The 21,076-nt window shown below is 30.2% G+C and overlaps 2 protein-coding genes across 2 annotated transcripts; one reads left to right on the forward strand and one right to left on the reverse strand.

Moving 5' to 3' along the window:
- Positions 1-387: 387 nt before the first annotated feature.
- LOC110825844 (thiocyanate methyltransferase 1-like) lies at positions 388-3,420 on the reverse strand. The gene is made up of 8 exons (XM_088220675.1): positions 3,262-3,420; positions 1,716-1,846; positions 1,524-1,610; positions 1,324-1,424; positions 1,072-1,171; positions 937-986; positions 724-802; positions 388-590 (listed from the first exon to the last, which is right to left on the reverse strand). The coding sequence occupies exons 1-8, from the start codon at positions 3,359-3,361 to the stop codon at positions 528-530; spliced, it is 711 nt and encodes a 236-aa protein (XP_088076801.1). The 5' UTR covers positions 3,362-3,420; the 3' UTR covers positions 388-527.
- A 14,489-nt stretch (positions 3,421-17,909) lies between these two features.
- Positions 17,910-21,000, forward strand: LOC110808138 (Pentatricopeptide repeat (PPR) superfamily protein). The gene is made up of 3 exons (XM_088221135.1): positions 17,910-18,043; positions 18,141-20,422; positions 20,549-21,000. The coding sequence occupies exon 2, from the start codon at positions 18,154-18,156 to the stop codon at positions 19,906-19,908; it is 1,755 nt and encodes a 584-aa protein (XP_088077261.1). The 5' UTR covers positions 17,910-18,043; positions 18,141-18,153; the 3' UTR covers positions 19,909-20,422; positions 20,549-21,000.
- The last annotated feature ends 76 nt before the right edge of the window (positions 21,001-21,076 follow it).

The raw sequence follows: 21,076 nt of genomic DNA on the forward strand, positions 1-21,076 counted from the left end.
CAATCATACTAAAACATTCATAAATTAAATTATTGATACTGAATCAAATATTATATATCAATTAACATCGATATATAATATATTTAAAAAATAACAAATTTTATATATTCAATAAAATTTGAAAGTTCGTGTATTTTTTATATATGATTGCACGTATTGTATATTAATAACCACTGAATTCATTTTTAATTTAAAATTTGATTCTATTTTTTAAAAAAAAATTCAAAAAGAGTTGAAATTAGAGTTGATTTAAAATTAATTTTAAAAAAAACTCGAACTAAATTTTATCGAATTGGATTACATATGGATGTAATTTTATAAAAGTATAAGTGTTTATGTATTAAGAGCTTTCTTAAGTCTAATATGATATATATTAAAAATATAAAATAAGACGAGATAAATAACAAATTTATTTCAATAGATGCATTGTACTTTTTAATTTCACAAACACACAATCACGAATGATTTATTTATTGATTATTACACTAAAGATTTCGACAACTCGATTCTTCTTTGACTGATTATTATCAAGTTGTTGCTTCTGATGATTTCTTTTCTACCTTCTTCCATCTCGCTAGCTTCTCTCTTCCCTGTAAATTATCAAATTATATATTTATATACGATTTTATTAAATACATATATAATTTTAAAAATAATTAAATTTTATTTAATCTTTTTATTTTATTTATATAAAAAAAAAACAAAAAACAAAAACAAGCATACCTTACGAGGTCCAAGAGCAAGCGCATTATCCTCAACGGACACTATCTTAAATCCCAAAGGTACCAACACCTCTTCATATCTGTATAATTAACACCAAAGTATATATATTTACCATCTACACCATATCTACATATACAGAAATATATACACCATCTACGGCATATATATATACATATATATATGTTAATAGGTCATGAAGGTGAGAAATATTACTCAGCTACTGAGATTTTGTAAGGAGGTCCACCCTCGTAGTCGTCGCCCATCTGCCACCAAGATTAATCGTTAATTAATCAGAATTTATTCGTTCATTAAGTATTAAACTCCAAAATTAATGGTAATCATGCTTACTGGATACATGAGTGTTATAAGCTCCCCATCTGGTTTTAGAAGCTCGTCAACTGATTTTGCCCATGTTTCTCTCATGTTTGGCTCAATTGCACAAAAGAACCTGATTATCATCAACATCATTTAATTTTATCTTCTTCAATCTTAATTAATTTTTTGGCTCGAAAAATAAAAAAAAAAAAAACCTTAATTTCCTAATCAATTAAAAGTTTAACGAAACAAAATTAATCAATCGTGTTTCTTTAAACTACTCACACGTATTCGAAAATCATATCGAACAATTCATCGGGGCGCCATGTGAAGAAATCTTCTTTTATAAAAGTGAAATGGTTGGCATTTGGCAATGAAGAAGTTCGCTGTATGTAAGTAAAATCAAAGTACAATATGTTATTTAATTTTTTAATTGATCCAAAACTTAAATTGAATTAAAATTATAGCAGAGAAAATAATATTACCTCAGTGACTTTCTTAACTAATGTATCCGAAATATCTAATCCAATAACATAACGTTCAGAACACGCTATTGCCACCACATCGTACCCCTGTAATTTCAGTTAGAATTAATAATTTATTAAATTAATTATTTATTTTGAAAAAGTATACATTATTTTAATTTAAAAAATAAATAAATAAACATATATACTTACACTACCGCATCCAGGTATCAAGACCCTGCCCTTAGGAAGGTTACCGGTCTGAAGGAGATGAAGAACGATGGGCGTAGGGCGCCCTAAATCCCAAGGGGTAACCCCTTCAACCCAGCATTTCTCCCACCCACCTGATCACACCATAAGTTTGTCTTCCAAGTGATTAAACAACAATATATTCAATTAATTAGTTCACCTAACACGTTAATTAATAAAATTAAATTAATTAATTAAGGATTAGCATGCAACGTTCAAAGGAATCCCTACACGACCGTTTCGTTTCCTTTTGAATTATGATTCACTACTATATTTATTCGATTACTAATTTAGGGGTTTAATTTTTTATTTTATTTGAATATTTGAAAGTAATAAAAATGCTAGAACATCCGTACGTATATGTATGGAACCATGAATGCAGTGGAACATAAAAAAAAAATAAAAAAAAGAGTAGTAAGTTCCGAGATCACGTTAAAGAAAAAGTACCGCGTTACATTAATTAATGTATTAATTAACACAGCAGCTGGCGACAAATAGCTTAATTAAATGGTAATTAATGACCGTTTAACTGTATAATTATTCTTACAAAACATGTTAAAAGATTCACCTCGAAACACGGATGCATAGGGACGCTAAAGAATGGGCCTGTCTGGTCTGATCGAAGAGCAGCCGCAGTCACCAGCTCCGAATCTTTATGAACAAAAATAAAACTCTATATTTTGTTTTTTTTTTTTTTTTTTCTGTGGTGGATTAAAAAATTATATTTCCTTTTTAAAAATTAAAATAAAATATGAAAATAGTTAATTTCTGCTTAATTAAGATACGATTTAAAAAGAATTGGTTACAATTTTTAGATAACAATTTGAAAAAAAAAATAGAATTAAGTAAAATTTCATTTGAAATTAAAATAATAATAATTATTATTATTATTAATTTAATTATTTTAAATATATTTTATTAGAAAATAATTTATTTCAAATACTAAATATAAAAAATATTTTTAAAAAATAGATAAATATCAATCGGGCAGATGATAATTACATATCAAGAATATGGACTCAACGATGTCCGCACATGCTTGGCACGGGAGCGTTACAAAGATTCCTTACGGTTATAACCTTTTTTTCTAGAAAAATTCCAACTTCAATCCATAACTGATACGTGCAACTCATTCCGTGCAAAATATAAAATATTTTTCAAATAAATATGAGCACAGATGTATTTAAATTAACAATTAATTATTGAATTAAATAGTGATTAATCAGATAAATTTTGTTTTTATTATGCGACTCATTATTTTCATCAATTAAATTCTGTCATTAATGAAGGATTATGACGTATGAACACTAACAAACAATACTTTCTCCTTCTCATTCTGATTTAACGAGGAAGTGAAGCTTAGATTACAGGTTTAGAAATTCCCTCCCATTTTCTAATTCGTTCATATTATACGATATACGATATATATATATATATCTTTTACTATACAGGTTTATGAATTCCCTTCCCATTTCAAGGACTTTCAAAATTACAGAAAGGTGGCGCTTACCTGACTGCACAACCTCCGGCAGAATAGCGGCGACTTCCTCCGGCGGTGGGATTTCTTTCGTTCCCAAAACGTCGTCGCTCTGGCTCTCCACGCTCAACATTTTCTGAAAACCCCAGAAATTAAAACACTCGCGTTTTCTTCGCTGGTAAAGAACTGCAATGTGGGGTATTTATAGGCTGACTCAACTGGAAGCCACCTCTAGAAGTTGGTTATAACCTAATGCGGTGCGTTTTGATTCCCCCGGACCCCGCATACGTGTCATTTTCCCTTATCCTCTCTCCGCGAATCGACCGGTTCTGTACCACTTCACGTGGTCTGCCCCGAGACACACTTATTTTTTATTTTTTAAACTAATGATTTTTTAAATTATGCTTTCAATTATTTACAAGTATTGGTAATTTTATAAACACTATACTTTAAATCATATGCTATTTACTTTAATACAAAAATTATATGCTTTTTATTGACTTAGGAAAATATCTTTTTGTCTATTATTTGTTTTATGTTAGTTTGATTTTTTAATTGTTGCAATTAATTCTTTATTTTTTTTTTCTAATTGAATCTTTTAGTAAATTAATTTATATATCATGGTTGGATATTTTATCATTACGCATCAACAATACTGAAAAAATTAATGATGTAAATGTAACGACTCCAAAATTTCAAATAAAATAAATCGTAAATTAAGTGCGAAAGCGAAATAATTAGTTAAGGTTTACATTCCTCATACAATAACTTAAAGTACCAAATAGTACTACGGGAATTACCCTTTCGAATGAAATACAAAAAATTAAGGAAATAAACGAAAAATAAATAAAACTGGTATCCTACTCGCAATCCTCATGTGAATCGGGCTCTGCATCCTACTCATCTTGATCTAAAATTGTTAAATAAGGGATGAGTTACACTATCCCAATAAGAATATCGCGCTACTCACCGACATAGAAATGAAAATTGGTAGAAAAATTAAAACAACTAATTGAATTCTTAATTAAACAAATTCATCTACCATAAACAAAATTTTTTGTCATCTATTTACCGTAGTAAAATTTACAAAACAACTTATAAAGACAATAACATAACTCAGATTATGATTTCATATGTAATCGATTTGAACAACAATTCTATCATTTATCACCCTACTGGTATTCATTGGGGTTCATAGAGATATCCCTACAATGCGTGAACCATTTGTTTTAGCATTTCAAATTAACGAGTCGTCCCCATATCTCGTCCGGTATGAGCACCAAACTACTAAAACCTTAATACCCTGTTTGGTATGAGGGTAAAACGGGCCGTCCCCATACCCCGTTCGGAATGAGGGTAAAACGAGCCAAATTACTAAACATCGATACTTCGTCCGGTATGAGGCAACATTCACAGTAGGATTCTCTATGCATCCGATCCATCCATCATCTCCCATAATATCTAGTAAGGTTGTCGTTTCATCCATTCACTTAATCACACAATTTTTTATTTTCCTTTAATCTCCTTTTTTTTTCCTCAATTCAACCGTAAACTCATAAAACAAACAATATATGCATTTAAAGATATAAAATCGATCAATCAGATACTATCATGCATTTAAACTGTGAAATCAATCAACAAAATCAACAGTGAATAATTTTCGGTTCTGACTCCATTAGTAACTCGTAATTAATTATGGATATTTTTTAAATTGTACAGAACACCGTATTTATTATTAATTTGACTTCAATTCCATAACAGAGAATAATATGAGAGATTCTTACTCAATTCGATGTCTGAAAAGTGAAACTTGTTGACTGCACTTACCGGTAGTCCCCGGATTCCCTGAATTTTTTTTTCAGGGATTAAAACACGCTACAAGTATTTACAAATATCCAAAAAAAACTCAAAAATAGTGTCAGAACCCATTTTTGGCCAATTCTAGAATTCTGGCACGGCGGCTTCGCCGTGCTTTAGCGACGGCGTCGCCGCTCGCAGCGGCAGTCTGCATCGGGTTGACTATTTTCGACTATTTTTGGCTGAATTCGACCGGTTTTGCATCAATCCCTACGAGAAAATACGTTAAGGGATCTCGATTGACCGAAAATTGAAACTCACCAGCAGTGGGACTCTCCGCCGGCTCATTTTTGCAGTTGGGTGTTTTACTTCAGTCAACTTGTAGATAAAGAAATGATGATTACAATGGTAAAAAAATTTAGCATAACGGGAATCGAGAAGTGCCTCGTAGGAGACGATTTTTAAAATTCTCCATGGCAACGCCGCCGGGCTTCACTTGCAGTTTTCGCCCAATTCGCCGGTGTTTTGGCTCCAATTTGGCCATAAGGGTGTTTAAAATTGAATTCCGAGTAAAAAAAAAATTTTTTTACCTCTTTTGGCGGTCGGAAGTGGTTACAACGCGGCAGCTGGGTCTTTTTCTCTAACGAGGGTGTCTGACGGCTAAGGTTAGGGTTTGGTGTGAATAGAGTTATTTATATCCGTCTCTTTTAAATTTGAGCCGTCCATCGTGTTTGATCTGAACCGTTCGATTGCGATTAAATAAGAAGTAGATCGGGACCATTGATCGCATTTAAATCTGACCATCCGATCGCATCTGGAGAGTGCACGCATCTGAGCTATTCGTGCGCGCGCGGGAGCAGATATGAGCCGTCCGATCGCGGGAACGTGGATCGCCCGCGTGGCCCCGCGTCAGTGTCCGTTGCCACACGGTGCGTTCTGGTTAGTCGGAGCTGCTGATCGGACATTCTACATGGCACAACTTTTTTAAATTGCATTTTGATCTCTAGTTTCCGATTTTTCTTTCAAAAATACACAAAAAACTCAAATTTTTACTCATTTTTTCCAAAATTATTTTCAATTTCATCATCCTTTAAATTTCCTTCATTTTTACACTAAATTAAAATTAAAAAATTACGTTTACAAATTAATTTAAATTACATAAAAAAATTAATTTGGGTATTACATAAAAGTTTTTATATTTGATTGTCAATGAGTGATTTTAAATAGCACATATTGATTAATATGATAACTAATGTTATAAAAATATTAATAATATAACTGTCACATTACGACGACTTGGTAAATATATTTATTTTAATAAATACATTAATTAAAAACCTAAAATAAAAATAAAAGAAGTAATTACAATTTATTGAAATTAAAAGGATCGGATTATTAAAAAAATGAAAAGTCATAAACCATTTTTATACTATATGTTAAACATATGATTTATTTTTTTATTTACAATTCAAAAATGTAGCTTAGTTATTCTATTATTTTGTATAGTAAGTTCTTTTAATGGATAATTTGACTTTATATTTTGAATTATAAACTTCTGTTGTGTTTGAAATAAATGAATTATTAATTGTTTCTGTTTATTTTTTGGTTGGAGTTATAATAATTTGTTAAAATTAAACTTAATCTGACCTCCACAACTTAATCAATATATTAATGAATTAAATTATATCTCTATCGAATTAAATAATACAGGTTAATTAATGTTAATTAATTTCAAATAATGTTAATTTTATTAGCTTAATGTGGAATATTAGGATATTAGAGCATTATAATGGTGATTATTGTTTATTTAAAATGGAAATCCAAGTAAGTTACTTTCAATGTGTTCATTACAACTCTAAATTCTTAAAATTTCTTTTTAAAATATAATTTAAAAACAACTATGATGTATCTAATAGTTTATAAATTAATATAATAATTTACTCGATTAAATAAACTAAATTATCATGGTTTATAATATTTTTATTACGAAAAATAATATATTGTTTTTTTTTTTAATTTTTCTCAAAAGGAAATTTGATTAGTTAGTTTATCACATGTTTCACATGTATAATTAATGTATAGTAGAGGATGATTACTGCTGTGATTTAATTAAGGGCATATATATATATATGTATATATATTTGTTGTCATCTTCTACTAGCTTTTTTTTTTTTTTTTTTTTCTAATGCACGTATAAATTATGATGCATGAAAGAATCAATTTTTATGTGTACTAAAACAAACATAACTTAGTAGACATAATCAATTTAGTATAGCAGCCGTGGGGTGTTTTTAATAATAAATTAAATTAAATTTTGGCCTACCCTCAAATTTTTAAAAAGAATTTCAAACAAGTTGATCTTTTAAATATAAATATAATAATTATTTTATCAACATTTTTAAAATATAAATAAATTTTAATTTTAAATCAACTATAAGTTGTTTTATTTATAATTAATTTTAAAAATTTTAACTAGCCTATGTGTAACTCGAATAAAAAATTTAGGTACTATTATTTTAATTCCAGTTGTAATTAAATAAAGCTCTCAAATTCAAGTAAAAAATATTTAACTAACATGTGACGGGAATATACCATATATATTAATTAATTAGAACAAACTTAACTACAATAATTGAATTAACTGCGTAAATTTAATTAATATATAGTTTAGTTAGAAAGAATATTCGCGTCGGTCCATCTTGTTTAGGATAATGACGAAAGGTACATACATAGTATGAATGTATATAATAATATATTTGATATATGCATAATCAAATCGTGATAATAAGACATAAAAATATTATCATACTCGAGACTTTTTCCTCAAATGGATTAGAGTGGATGGATTGGGATATAATGGACCATACATACTTTATAATAATTGTAAATTTGTTTTTTTTTTTTTAAAAAAAAAAAAAACTTTTAAGTAGTTTTAATTTTAAAAATAATATAAAATAATGAACCCATTCATCTATTAAATAATATATTATCTATTTTTTTTTTTTAAAAGTTAATTTTAATTTATTATGACTACTTAAATTTAAAAAATATATATTATTAATTTATTCTAACAAACATAGTATATATGTACGTTGGTTAAATAAATTATATTAATTTTATATGATGTTTGGTTCCTTTAAGATTATTATACAGGAATTTCATAAAATTATATTTGAATCTAAATTATTATGATCATATTAAATAAAGAAGATTAGATCTAAAACAGAAACGTATATAAATCCATAATAAATAAAATATACATGTATTGCGATAAATCTTTAAAATCAACACGTGGTATTTTAGAGTTCTCACACTCTCGTTATTTTTAGTAACAAAATGATATAATAGAAAAAAAAAAATCTATGTATGATTTGTGAATAATAACTATCTATTTATATTATTAAGTTTTTATTATTTTAATTTAACTAATAATAAAATTAGAAATAATATTTTTTAATCTTTACACATAAAAAAAGAAACATTTTATTTAGTTCAATATTCATTTAATCTTAACATATTATTTTTAAACGGATATAATTAAATTAATAATCATTTATGCACAATAAATTTATATATGATTGATTAAAACCCATCGTATTATTAAGTTATCATTGTTTACATGGTTGGTTCAAAAATAAATTTTCTATTTATTCATATAAATTCAAATTGTACTGAGCCGCATAATGTTAACTATAATTACAATACTGTTTTCTTGGTTAACATCACATGGCATGCATTATTGTTTTTTTGTATTTATTAATGATGTGTTGAGAGATGAAAAGAAGAAGAGACAAATATTGATGCATCAAGTCTTTTTATAATCAGAAAAAAAAAAATTACGATCTTCAATTTTTTCAAAGGATGATATAATTGATATGTTTAATATAATAATATTGAGTTTTATTTATATTTTAATTTAAGTTAAATATTTTCATAATTGACAGATAATAATATAAATTTTTTGTCATGAAATTTAAGATACGAGTAAAGTTAAATAAATCACACACACACATACACATATATATATATATATATCAAATGTGTAAATTGTAATATTTATAAAATTATAATTTATATTATAATTGGAACATTATATATGCCAACTGCAATATAGGCGTTTTAGTTTAAAGGAGTGATGCATTGATGAAATCTTAACATTTATATATTATAATTTATGTTATAATTGTAACATTTATATATGCCAATTGCAATAATAAAAAGTTTTAGTTTAAAGAGTAACGCATTGATGCGTTTAATTTGCTTTTTTTATTTTATTTTATGTTGGTATTAAGGTGATTAGAAGACAATAATTAATATATATATGTTACATATATGTAATAACAGAGCTAAAAATTTGGTCCAAAAGTAATTTTAATATTAAAAAAAATGTATAAAAATCTATTTTTGAACTTAATAAATTTTGATTTAATGTGGAATTACGAAAAAAATAAGTTGAGGATAAAATTAAAAATAATTTTGACAAAAATGGGTGAAAATTAAAGTTCGGATGCTGTTTTTTTTTTTAAAAATTAGAAACTGGAGGGGTCAGAATGCAATTAAGAAAATTTTTGCCACGTAAGACAGTGCAGTCCGCAATATCGACGAAGTAGAACACGTCGCACGACAAGGCATCCTAACTAAGTATTATGCGGGAGGCCACGCTGGCGATCCACATGACTCGCGATCGGACGACCCAGAAGTGTTCTTGCACGCGTGGACAGTCCACATCCGTTCCCTCCTCAAGCGCGATTGAATGGTCGCGATCAAATCCGATGAGCCCATTTTCGTTTCCTGCTTCGTGCGATTTTTCACCGTTGTGTTCACCGCTCTGTTTTATACAGTTTGATAGAAGAAAAATGCTCAGCCGCGAAGGTGAGCCGGTAAAGCCGCTGCACATAAAAATTTCATAACCGGTAGGTTTCTGTTTTTTGATTTTTTTTTTTATCAATCGAGATCATTTAACGTGTTTTCTCACAGAGATGGGCATAAAATCAGTCGAAACTAGCCAAAAATGGCTGAAAACGGCCAGGTCGAGGAAAATTACCGCCTCGAGCAGCGGTATTGTTGCCGAAGCACGGCGTGCTGCCGTGCCAGAACCCCAAAATAAGCCGAAAAAGAATTTTTAACACCGATTTTGGGGTTTTAGAGTATTTTTAGGTATGTGAAACATGTTTTAATCTCCACAGGAAAATTCAAGAAAACTCGGAGACCGCCAGTAGGCGCAGTAGAAAGTTCGATGTTTTGGACACCGATTCAGGTAAGAATCTCTCACCTTATTCTCTGTTATAAAATTGAAACTTAATAATCGATAATATGACATTTGTGTAATTTAGAAAACTTTGAGAATAATTACATGTTACTAATTGAGACAGAATCGATTAGTCGTTTTTTTGTTTGTCCTGTGTAATTGATTGTTTATTTTTATAGCTTTAAATATATGAGAATATACTAGAATGATTAAATGATTCAATTGTGCTTCCTTGATATATATTTATTGATTATCTTGCATGATTTATGATTAATTTATAAAATTAAAAATTAAAAATTAATATGCAAACAGAAAATTACTTAGTCATGTGAATTAATGAATGATAATCTTACTGGATATACTGGGAGAATGGTAGACGGATTGGGTGCATAGAAAATCCTATCGTGAACGTTACCTTATACCGGACGAGCTATCGAGAAATAATATTTTTGACACTCATACCAGATGGAGTATGGAGACAATCTGATTCACCCTCATATCGAACGGGGTATTGAGGGATGATATTTTTAACTCTCATACCAGACGGGGTATGAGGACGGTCGGTTTGTTGATAATGTTGAATATTGATTCACGCGTAGTGGGACATCTCTATGGATCTCCAAAGATGCCAAAGACAAATAAAAAGAAAAAGTTATTGTTCTTTCTCACTTGAATATGATATTAGAATATTATTTGAGTTATTATCTTTATAGGTCGATTTTGAAAATCTCGCAATAGTAAATATATGTAATAAATAGTTTTCTTTATAATAAATGAATTTACTTAAATCAAGAACTCCATTGGTTATTTTTATGATTTTTATCAACCTTCATTTTTTATATCGGTGAGTAATGTGATATTCTTACTGAGCTAGTGTATCTCACCATTTTATTAACTATTTTAGATCAAGAGGACCAACACCCAGATCCTGATCAACAAGAGGATTGTGAATAATTTATCACCCGGATTCCTTTCAAAAGCTAGTGAAAGTCGTCTTAGAATGCTCAATATATTATATTTTGTTTATTTCTTTGATTTTCGTTTGTTCTTCTAAAAGGGACATTTCTATATCCCTATTAGTCATTTTAAATTATTATGTAAGAAATGTAAATTCTAAATTCTATTATTTCGTTTCCACATTTAATTTATAACTTTATTTCCTTTTAAATTCCGAGCTTCTACAATATAGGTGTATATAAATGTACATTTTAAGATAACTCATATGACAATCATGAATAGCTTTGGCCTTATTGGTATTAGGTAATGCAATAATTTTTTTTTTTGTTCACTTGATAATCGAATTATGTCCAATATAAAAAACTCAAATACACTATCATGATCAACAAATGTTTGAGTGGACCAATGCTATGTTTATTTCTTTGTTAAAAAAAATTATATTCATTGTGCGCTTCTACATAGTAATGATAAAAAATTATATTATAATGAATGTGTATATATCATATAATTAATGAAATATATGTATTTTAATTAAAAAATTATTATTATAAAATTATAAATCGAGACAAATTATATTTATATCAATATTGGATAAGTCGGTGCCCTTCCTTTTTTCATCATTGAGATTGTTTTAGGATTCTGAGATATTAAATAATCATAATGTTTTACTTTAAATAACTCGTAGTATTGTCAATTTTAAATAAGTGAAATTCTTTATAGAGGATTGGGTCAATCTCAACGCTAACAATTTAATTTGATGCAATCTATTATCTACTTTAGTTTATACTTAATGATAAACAACAAAATTGTTTGGATGCAAAACCTTGACACTATACTTACACAAATACATTTTATCTTTGTTTTAATATATTTATGAATTATAGTTACACATCTAAAATATAGGAGAATTTTGAGTAAAACTTTGTGTGTAGGAGATAAAATTTATTTTTATAAAAAAATATATTCTTGGAGTATAAGTTGGTTCTTTGAAATTTTATTATTTTAATTATTTGGGCACAAGTACAACTTAATTAACAACTCTTTAGATTCAAATTACTGACATTTAAAATGTTAAGTTTAAGTTGTTAAATTAATATATGACTTGAATATTTATATAAAACTCAAGTAAAATTACATAGTTTTTCAATGTATAATTAATGTTTCACAATATTCGTCATTTAAATATTTAATATTATCATAAATGTCACGCATTATGATCACAAATCACAATTTAAAAGCTGATAAAGTATAAGATTGTAACAATTCAGAATCACCAAACAGACACTGTACCATTTATAAATTTATTATCCTTGCATAGAGATTATGCTAATCTTCTTAATGTCACTCTAATTTTATTGGATTAACATAATTACTTGATTCGTCTGTGATGATTGTTATTACTCGAATCATTTTATATATTTTTTATTTATAAGATGTCTTCTATTCATATTGTAACAACAACATATTGGTACCTACACTTAATAGTATTTTCTTTGGATCACATGTGGTATAAAGGATGACATGCGATACTTCAATGCAATAATAGTTATAGAGATGGGAAGTATTGCTCTAAAGAGCCAAAAAGAATTGAGATCTCAAGTTTTTTTTTTCTTTTTTTTTTCGAAAGAATGGTACATCGATGTATAAAATCGGATCCTTTTAGTGTTGATATAAAGACTATGTAAGATATTAACTATTTAAAGAAAAAAAACATCCTAAAATAAAGAATTTTCAAATATTTTTCTAATCAATATCCTATATTAAGGTAGTACAAGAGTTGAAAGAATTAATTATAAGACAATTTGATAGAAATCTAAAAGTATTATTGTCTTCAAAATAATGCTATGTTAATATATTCTTAATTCAATTCTTTTCTTTTTTGGGACAAAGTCTAATAATAAAGATATGTAGAAATTGGGACATGGAAAGCCAATTTTTAAAATCATGATAGTTTTAAGATCCATCTTCATTAACTTCAATATTGATGTTTGAATTCTTAATCATCTCAAACTAGTGAAGATGTCCTTTATACATTTTTTATTTTGTTCGCTATGTGAAGCACACGTAACTCGATCTTATTGATGCTAGACGTGGTAATATTTTTTTGTCAAGACTTTGACCAATAAATTATGTTTAGTATAAAAATTTGTATACACTGTTCTAAGATTGTAATTTAAAAATTACTTTTATACTATAACTTTTTTATGAGTAAAATGTTTATATCTTTGTAAAGATTGACAAAATTGACCAAATTTAGTTATTTTTTAGTTATCCATAAAAAGTCTATTATTTACTTCAGTACCTTATAATACTTAATTATGAATTGAGTTTAGTGATTGATGATATTCTCGACGTTGATTATATGTTTTATTTTATTTCTTATTCATGAGTTTATAAAGACTTCAACATAGTTGTTCTCAATAGTTAAATGCTGATAGTTTAGTTGATAAACAATTTAAAAGATGTTTGGTTGTAAGTCTTCATGACTAACTATAATACCCGGGTCTAAAAATTAGGCCTGAGATAATTCCTAAATTTATAAAATAAGTATATTAAAATAATTTAATAATTATTTCATTTTATTTTTGTGAAAATTTTGAGAAAAAATGAATTAGGGATGAGATTGAAAATCATTCTAGAAAAAAAGAGTGAAACTGTGACTGAGGATGGTGTTTTGGAAAGAAAATTTAAAAAAATGAGATAAAATGACAAAAAGAGAAAATATGGCCATGTGGGACGGTAATGTCAGCAGCAACGGCGATTCAAAACATGTCGTGTGGCGGACACGTTGGCACCAATTCCATGCAGGAGGCCACATGAGTGATCTGCGTGCTTAGGAATCCAACGACCCAGATAGCATCCCATGCGCACAGACGGCCTAGATGCATTTTCTTTTCAGGTGCGATCAAACGATCAGATTCAATCCGATCGACTGGTCCAGATTTATTCTCCTAATAAGAGGGATCCAACAGACGGGAGAGGTTCACGTGTCCCTGCATGGACGGCCTAGATCAACTTGGGAAGGGTATTTAAACCTTGCGTTCCAGGAAACCCTAACCCTAGTTGTACCAGTCCTCGCCAAAGAAGAAAAAGAATGGTGACCAGAAAGAAATTGACCATCGTCATCGTCGCACCGGAGCCACCACCAACACCGAACATATATTTTTTTCCTTCTCTATTGAAATTTGATTTTAAATCTACCCACACCCATATCAGAGCAGAAAGGCCATACGGGTGAGCCGAAAAATACGAGTGAAGCCCAGCTGAGCCATCGCGGCTAAAATCTAAAACCTCCTCCGATGAGCCCCTTCCCATTTCCTGTTTTCCTTAGTTTTCTTACCATTATGTTCCTTGTCATTTTTTGGTGCAGGTTAGCCGAAGGAGAACTCTGGACGTGAAGGAAGAACGGCAGAACTACTGCACCCAGAGACTCTTTCGTCGATAGGATTTCGGTTTTTGCCTTTTTCGACCAACAAGAGCCCCCTAGCTTGGTTTTTTGCAAGTTTACATGTAAAATCGGCTAAAACTGGCCTAAATCGGTTAAAAATGGCCAGAACGAGAGGAACTGTCGCCGTATCAGAACCCTAAATTGGCCAAAAAAAAATTTAAAATGCCTATTTTAGCTTTTTGTGGTATTTTTGTATATGTAAATAGTATTTTTAATTTCCGTATAGAAAATTCAGGAAACTCAAGAACCGCCAAGAGACGCAGTTAAAAGTACGGTATTTCGGATATTGATTCGGGGTAAGAATCTCTCACTTTTTTTTTTCGTGATGGTAAATTGAAGTTTAATAATCAATAACGTTATATTTTGTGAAAATTAAAAAATCCTCAAAAATTAATTACATATCATTAATAGAGTCAGAATTGGTTAGTATATAATTGTCCTAACTAGTTGTTTATTTTCTTCTATACTGCGTAAAATGCTTATTGTTATATTATGTATTTTAAATTATTGATTTTAATTGTTTTCTCGGTTATTTAGTTTATCTACCTGTATTGTCCTCATATGTTGATTTGTTTACAAATAAATATTCTAATCATGTTTTCTTAATTTATGTGTTATCTATTTGCATGATTTACTATTGATTGGTAAAAATGTGTTTGTTGGTATGTGATTTGGTGATAGGTTGAGGATGAGAATCAATGTATGAAAGATTTATCGGGTACTATAGGAAAGGGTGTATGGACTCGATACATAGGAAAAATCCTAGCGTCGACATTGTTTCAGTCGAACGGGGCTAAGAAGTCCTATATCGGAAGGAGTTGAGAGATATAATTTACCCTCATACCGGACGGGGTATTGAGGCGATGGTATGTTTGGCGTCCATTACTAGACAGGATATAGAGACGGCCGATTAATCGATAATTTGGATATTAGGTCCACGCGTATGGGGGATCCCTATGGACCCTCAATGATATCGTTAAGTAGGTAAGAAAGTAAGTTGTTGTTATTCCTCATGTGAATGTGAAATCACAATGTTATTTGAGTATTGTCTTTATAGATCGGTTTTGAAAAACTTATAAAGTTAAGTATGAAATAACAATTTTTAAGTTAAATGAGTTTATTTGAAAGAAATAATAGCTCTATTGGTTGTTTTATAATTTTTATCAACTTTTGATTTTCCGTATCAGTGTTAAGTATGATATTCTTACTGAGTTAGTGTAGTTCATTCCCATATTTAACTATTTCATATCAAGAAAACTAAGATTCAGATCCTAAACAGTAGGAGGGTTGCGAATAAAGATCACCTCTCGAACCCCATTAGAGTTGCCCGACGGAGATTAACTCCATAGGATTTTATTTCGTTTTGTTTTAACCATTTATTCCATTACTATAAACTGCTATAAATGGATATTCATGTAATCCTATTGGGTATTCTGATTTACTGAATAAGAAATATAAGCCCTAAATTCTTAATTGCTTTCGCCTATAACTAATATAATTCAATATTTCATTTTCCCTAAGCTTTGGGCTTTTACACAAAACATTTCATAAATACAAATTATGTTAATTTGATTATATTTAATGTATTATTAGTTTTATATCTAACAAGTTATTCAGTAAAATTTTAAAGAAAAATATCGTGTTTAAGTGTTGAACTTTACTTATATTAAAAAAATTATTTTTAGATTTGATATTCAAAAACTCATATTTATCGTTTTATGGCTTAATGCTCTGTTTGGATGAATTTTGTTGTAGGTAATTAATGTACGGTAATGTATGATACTGACAGAGGATGATAATGATAAAGTTATATCATGTTTGGGAAGATTGTTAATTAATGTATGGTAATGACAACTGTTTTGTTTGGGTTGACAGAATGATATGGTTGTATATTCAATCAAATTATCAATTTATCTCTATCTTATTGTATGTAATATTAAATGAAAAAATAGTATATAAAAATAATGTAATAAAAAAATAAATTATATAAAAATATAATTAAATTTGTATTTAAATAAATAAGTATTACACATTATCACATTAAATTATTGTATTTGATAATATATAATTATTATTTATATTATCACATTAAGTTTATTTTAATAAAATTAAAATTATTTATATATTAAAAATAAATAGATATAATTATATATTATTATATTAAATCTAAAATTATTTCAAAAAATAAAAAATTAAAAGGTGTTTCAAATAATTTTTTATTATGAGTTATTTTTTAAAATATATTTAAAATGAGGTGTTTCAAATAATTAAAAGAAATGAGAGTTTTTTGGGGGGTAAAAGAGAAATTAATAAAATTTAATGAGAGTATAATTAGAATAAAAATATGAGTTCATAAAAAATCACCGAATCGATAAATTTAAAAATTCGTCCAAATTTTGCAGTTTGGACACCACGAAACACTCTCAAATAACAATAACATTAAAAAATAAATAAAATTTTATCATTTTAATATCATACCTTATATTAATTAATCACGAAATACCACTATTCAAACAGAATGTAAAAATTTGTTCAATTGTCATTTATAAAATTAACGCATCCTGATTGAATGTTTTAAAAGAGTCAATCCTCTCCATAATTGAAGGCAACATTTAGATTAAGGCACATCCATGTTTCACAAGTTTATGTATATTACTTTTATTTTTTAAATATTATTATTAATTTTCTCAATTTATTAATAAAAATTTTAATTTCTTATGTTATTTCAAATAAAATCGCATATTATTGTCTTCTTTATTATTTTCAGTAACTAATGTAATTATTATTTGATATTTATCAAAATTAAACTTAATCGATGAACATATTCTTCTCATATTTGGATGAATTAATATTTTCAAAAAATCATAATCTCAACTATAAATACCGAAACTTCAAGGACTTTTATGCAATTAGAAGCAAAAAAAACCCGTTCTGAAGTGAACGCCGACGGCACTGCTTCTCCTCTGCTCATACTCCCGAGTCCCAAGTCTGAACAAATAGAAGGTTCCACGACGAACACTGTCTCCTCTCAGCCTCAGCTTCTATGTCACAGGCAAGGCAAGCTCATGCGCGCATCCTCAAAACCGGCGTCTCCAATAATATCCACTTCTCCAAAAAGCTTTTCCCTCTCTATTCCAATCGCCATTGTTTTTCAGACCTCGTCCTTCACTCCACATCTGTGCCCGATGTCTACTCCTTCTCGAGACTCATATTCGCATGTACTAAATCCAATCTTTTTTCCGAGTCCCTTCGTTTCTTTTCTCAAATGCTCTCCCGTGGCCTCGCTCCGGATACTCGCGTTCTACCCAGTGTGATCAAGGCTTGTGCTTCGACGACGGCGTTGAGAGTGGGAAAAATAGTTCATGGTATTGCTTGTGTATGTGGGTTTAGTTCTGATTCTGTAATTCAATCTTCTTTGGTTCTAATGTATTTGAAATGTGACCAAGTAAAACATGCCCGCAGGGTGTTCGATGAAATGCCATTGAAGGATGTTGTAAGTTGTAGTGCTTTGCTTGCGGGCTATGCGCGCAAGGGTTGCGTAGAGGAAGCGATTGGGCTTCTCTTTCAGATGGAGAAGTTGAGTGTGGAGCCGAATTTAGTTTCTTGGAATGGTCTGATTGCGGGGTTTAGTCGTAGCGGGCATTGTAATGATGCTGCATTCGTGTTTCAGAAGATGCATTTAGAAGGATTTAAGCCTGATGGGACTACTATTGCTAGTGTACTTCCTGCTGTAGGTGAATTGGAAAAGTTGAATACGGGGATACAGATTCATGGCTATGTGGTCAAGCAGGGTTTGGAGCAGGACATTTGTGTTGTTAGTGCACTTATAGATATGTATGGAAAGTGTGGATGTGAGCTGGAGATGTTAAAAGTTTTAAAGGAAATGGATCAGATGGATACAGGGGCTTGTAATGCTCTTATTACAGGGCTCTCCAGAAATGGCTCTGTTGAAAAAGCGCTTGAGTTGTTTAGACAATTTAAAGAACAAGGAGTTATCTTAAATGTTATATCTTGGACATCAGTGATAGCTGGTTGCTCCCAGAATGGGAAGGATATGGAGGCTTTGGAGCTTTTTAGAGAGATGCAGAATGCTGGGGTGAAGCCAAACTCTATAACGATTCCTTGCTTGTTACCAGCTTGTGGAAATATTGCAGCACTGATTCATGGGAAGGCAGTGCATTGTTTTTCTCTTAGATCAGAAATTTCAAATAATGTTTACGTGGGTAGTTCGCTAATTGATATGTATGCAAAATGCGGAAGAATTCACATGTCTCGACTTTGTTTTGATAAGATGCCCGTAAAAAACTTGGTTTGTTGGAATGCTATTATGGGTGGGTACGCGATGCATGGAAAAGCTAAGGAAGCAATAGACCTTTTCCATTCATTGCTAACCAGTGGCCTGAAACCTGACTTCATTAGCTTCACTTGTGTTTTAGCTGCGTGTAGCCAAGGTGGCCTAACAGATGAAGGATGGCATTTTTTTGATAGCATGTCAAGAGATCATGAGATTGAAGCAAGGATGGAGCACTATGCTTGCATGGTAACCCTTTTAGGGCGTGCAGGGAAGCTGGATGAGGCATATAACATGATTAAGCAAATGCCATTTGAACCAGATGCCTGCATTTGGGGAGCTCTTCTAAGTTCTTGTAGAGTCCATAATAATGTACACTTAGGCGAGGTTGCTGCAAAGAAACTCATAGAGTTGGAGCCAAGCAATCCGGGGAACTATGTTCTTTTATCCAATATCTATGCTTCTAAGGGTATGTGGACTGGAGTAGACACTGTTAGGAATATGATGAAGAGCAAGGGTTTGAAGAAGAATCCTGGCTGCAGTTGGATTCAGGTCAAGAACAAAATGTACATGCTTCTTGCAGGCGACAAATCACATCCACAAATGACCCAAATCATTGAGAAGCTAAATGAATTGAGCATGGAGATGAAGAAATCTGGATACTTTCCAAGTGTTGACTTTGTATTGCAAGACGTGGAGGAGCAGGACAAGGAGCAGATACTGTGCGGGCACAGTGAAAAGTTAGCTGTTGTTTTTGGGCTTCTAAACACTCCTCCCAGGTCTCCTCTTCAAGTAATAAAGAACCTCAGAATATGCGGTGACTGTCATGCAGTTATAAAATTCATATCAAAGTTGGAAGGTCGAAGCATATTTGTGAGGGACACAAACAGGTTTCATCATTTTGAAAATGGAGTTTGTTCTTGTGGGGATTATTGGTGAACGCTTTTCAGGGCAGTTTGAGGAAAGCTGTGATGAATTGAAAGAATGCAGGACTCATATGATTCTCAGTCCTTGACAGGGGTGTACAAAACGACAGGATGGAGACCGGAAAGAAGTATATGCACCATAAACTCGAAGGTTAGAGAACCAAATCCGTCCCTCAGACAAGAGGTTAGGGACCTTTATTTGTTTTGGTTTTACCTTTGTCCCAGAAGAAAGGATCTCAAGACCAAGTTCCGACCTTGGTGGTTTAGAAATGAAAGTTCTTAATGCCTGTTAGCAGTGGAATTTGGCCTAATATGGCTTTTACTTAGCTGCAGGCACAAGCAAACAAGCCCATGAAGTCACTCATTTCTTGCGGCTTGTAAACCCTGAAGTTCATATGTGTAAACAAATTCATGACCTCTAATTCAAAGAATCTAGTTATTCTGATGCAGACTGGAATTTTTTGTGTAAATTCTGGATTCTTTATCACTGGATCTGAGCTAGAATCACTTCTCAGTTTAGCGCGAAGGTAAGCTAACTTCAATTTTTTTGCCTAACAGAAAATGTGGGCTTGTTCACAGCAATTTTATCTTAAATATCTAAAATTGCATTGGTTATTGCTCTGTGTTTCATGATGTGACTACTTTATTTGCAGGATTTTGCATATTGAGATATGTTCAATGACGAAGGACTAAATTATTGTATCTGTGAAGAAGTGCTGAACTGCACAGGTCATGTACAAAACTTTATCAACTGCACTTATTATGCCTATTTTCTTTTCTCTGTATGTTCAGCTACATTCTTTTTGGCAGTCAGAATTGTTTTATATGCATGATTTGGGGCATCCTTGAACCCCCTAGTTCCTTGTAGTAAATCCTCCTTGGTTATCGTGAGATGAGTTTCCACTCATATCCAATACCGTAGCTATATTAGGTTGTAATTAAAAAGCATTCCCTTGTCACCCCAGTCGTGAATCATAGATAATTTCTATCTTGTGATTGATTCAACTCTATTTTACTTCTATTCTATTCATGGATCTTAATTATTTGATATGTAGTCAATTGTTATAATTTACATATTTGATATATAATTAACCCACTTTGTTTATTTTTTTTTAATATACTACAATAAATTGTATTCTCATAGTTATTTGTGTGGCTTGGGTTGTTTATTGTCATGTTTA

The sequence above is a fragment of the Carica papaya genome, chromosome 5, assembly GCF_054855325.1.
Source record: "Carica papaya isolate Zhongbai chromosome 5, ASM5485532v1, whole genome shotgun sequence".
Classification (NCBI taxonomy): domain Eukaryota; kingdom Viridiplantae; phylum Streptophyta; class Magnoliopsida; order Brassicales; family Caricaceae; genus Carica; species Carica papaya.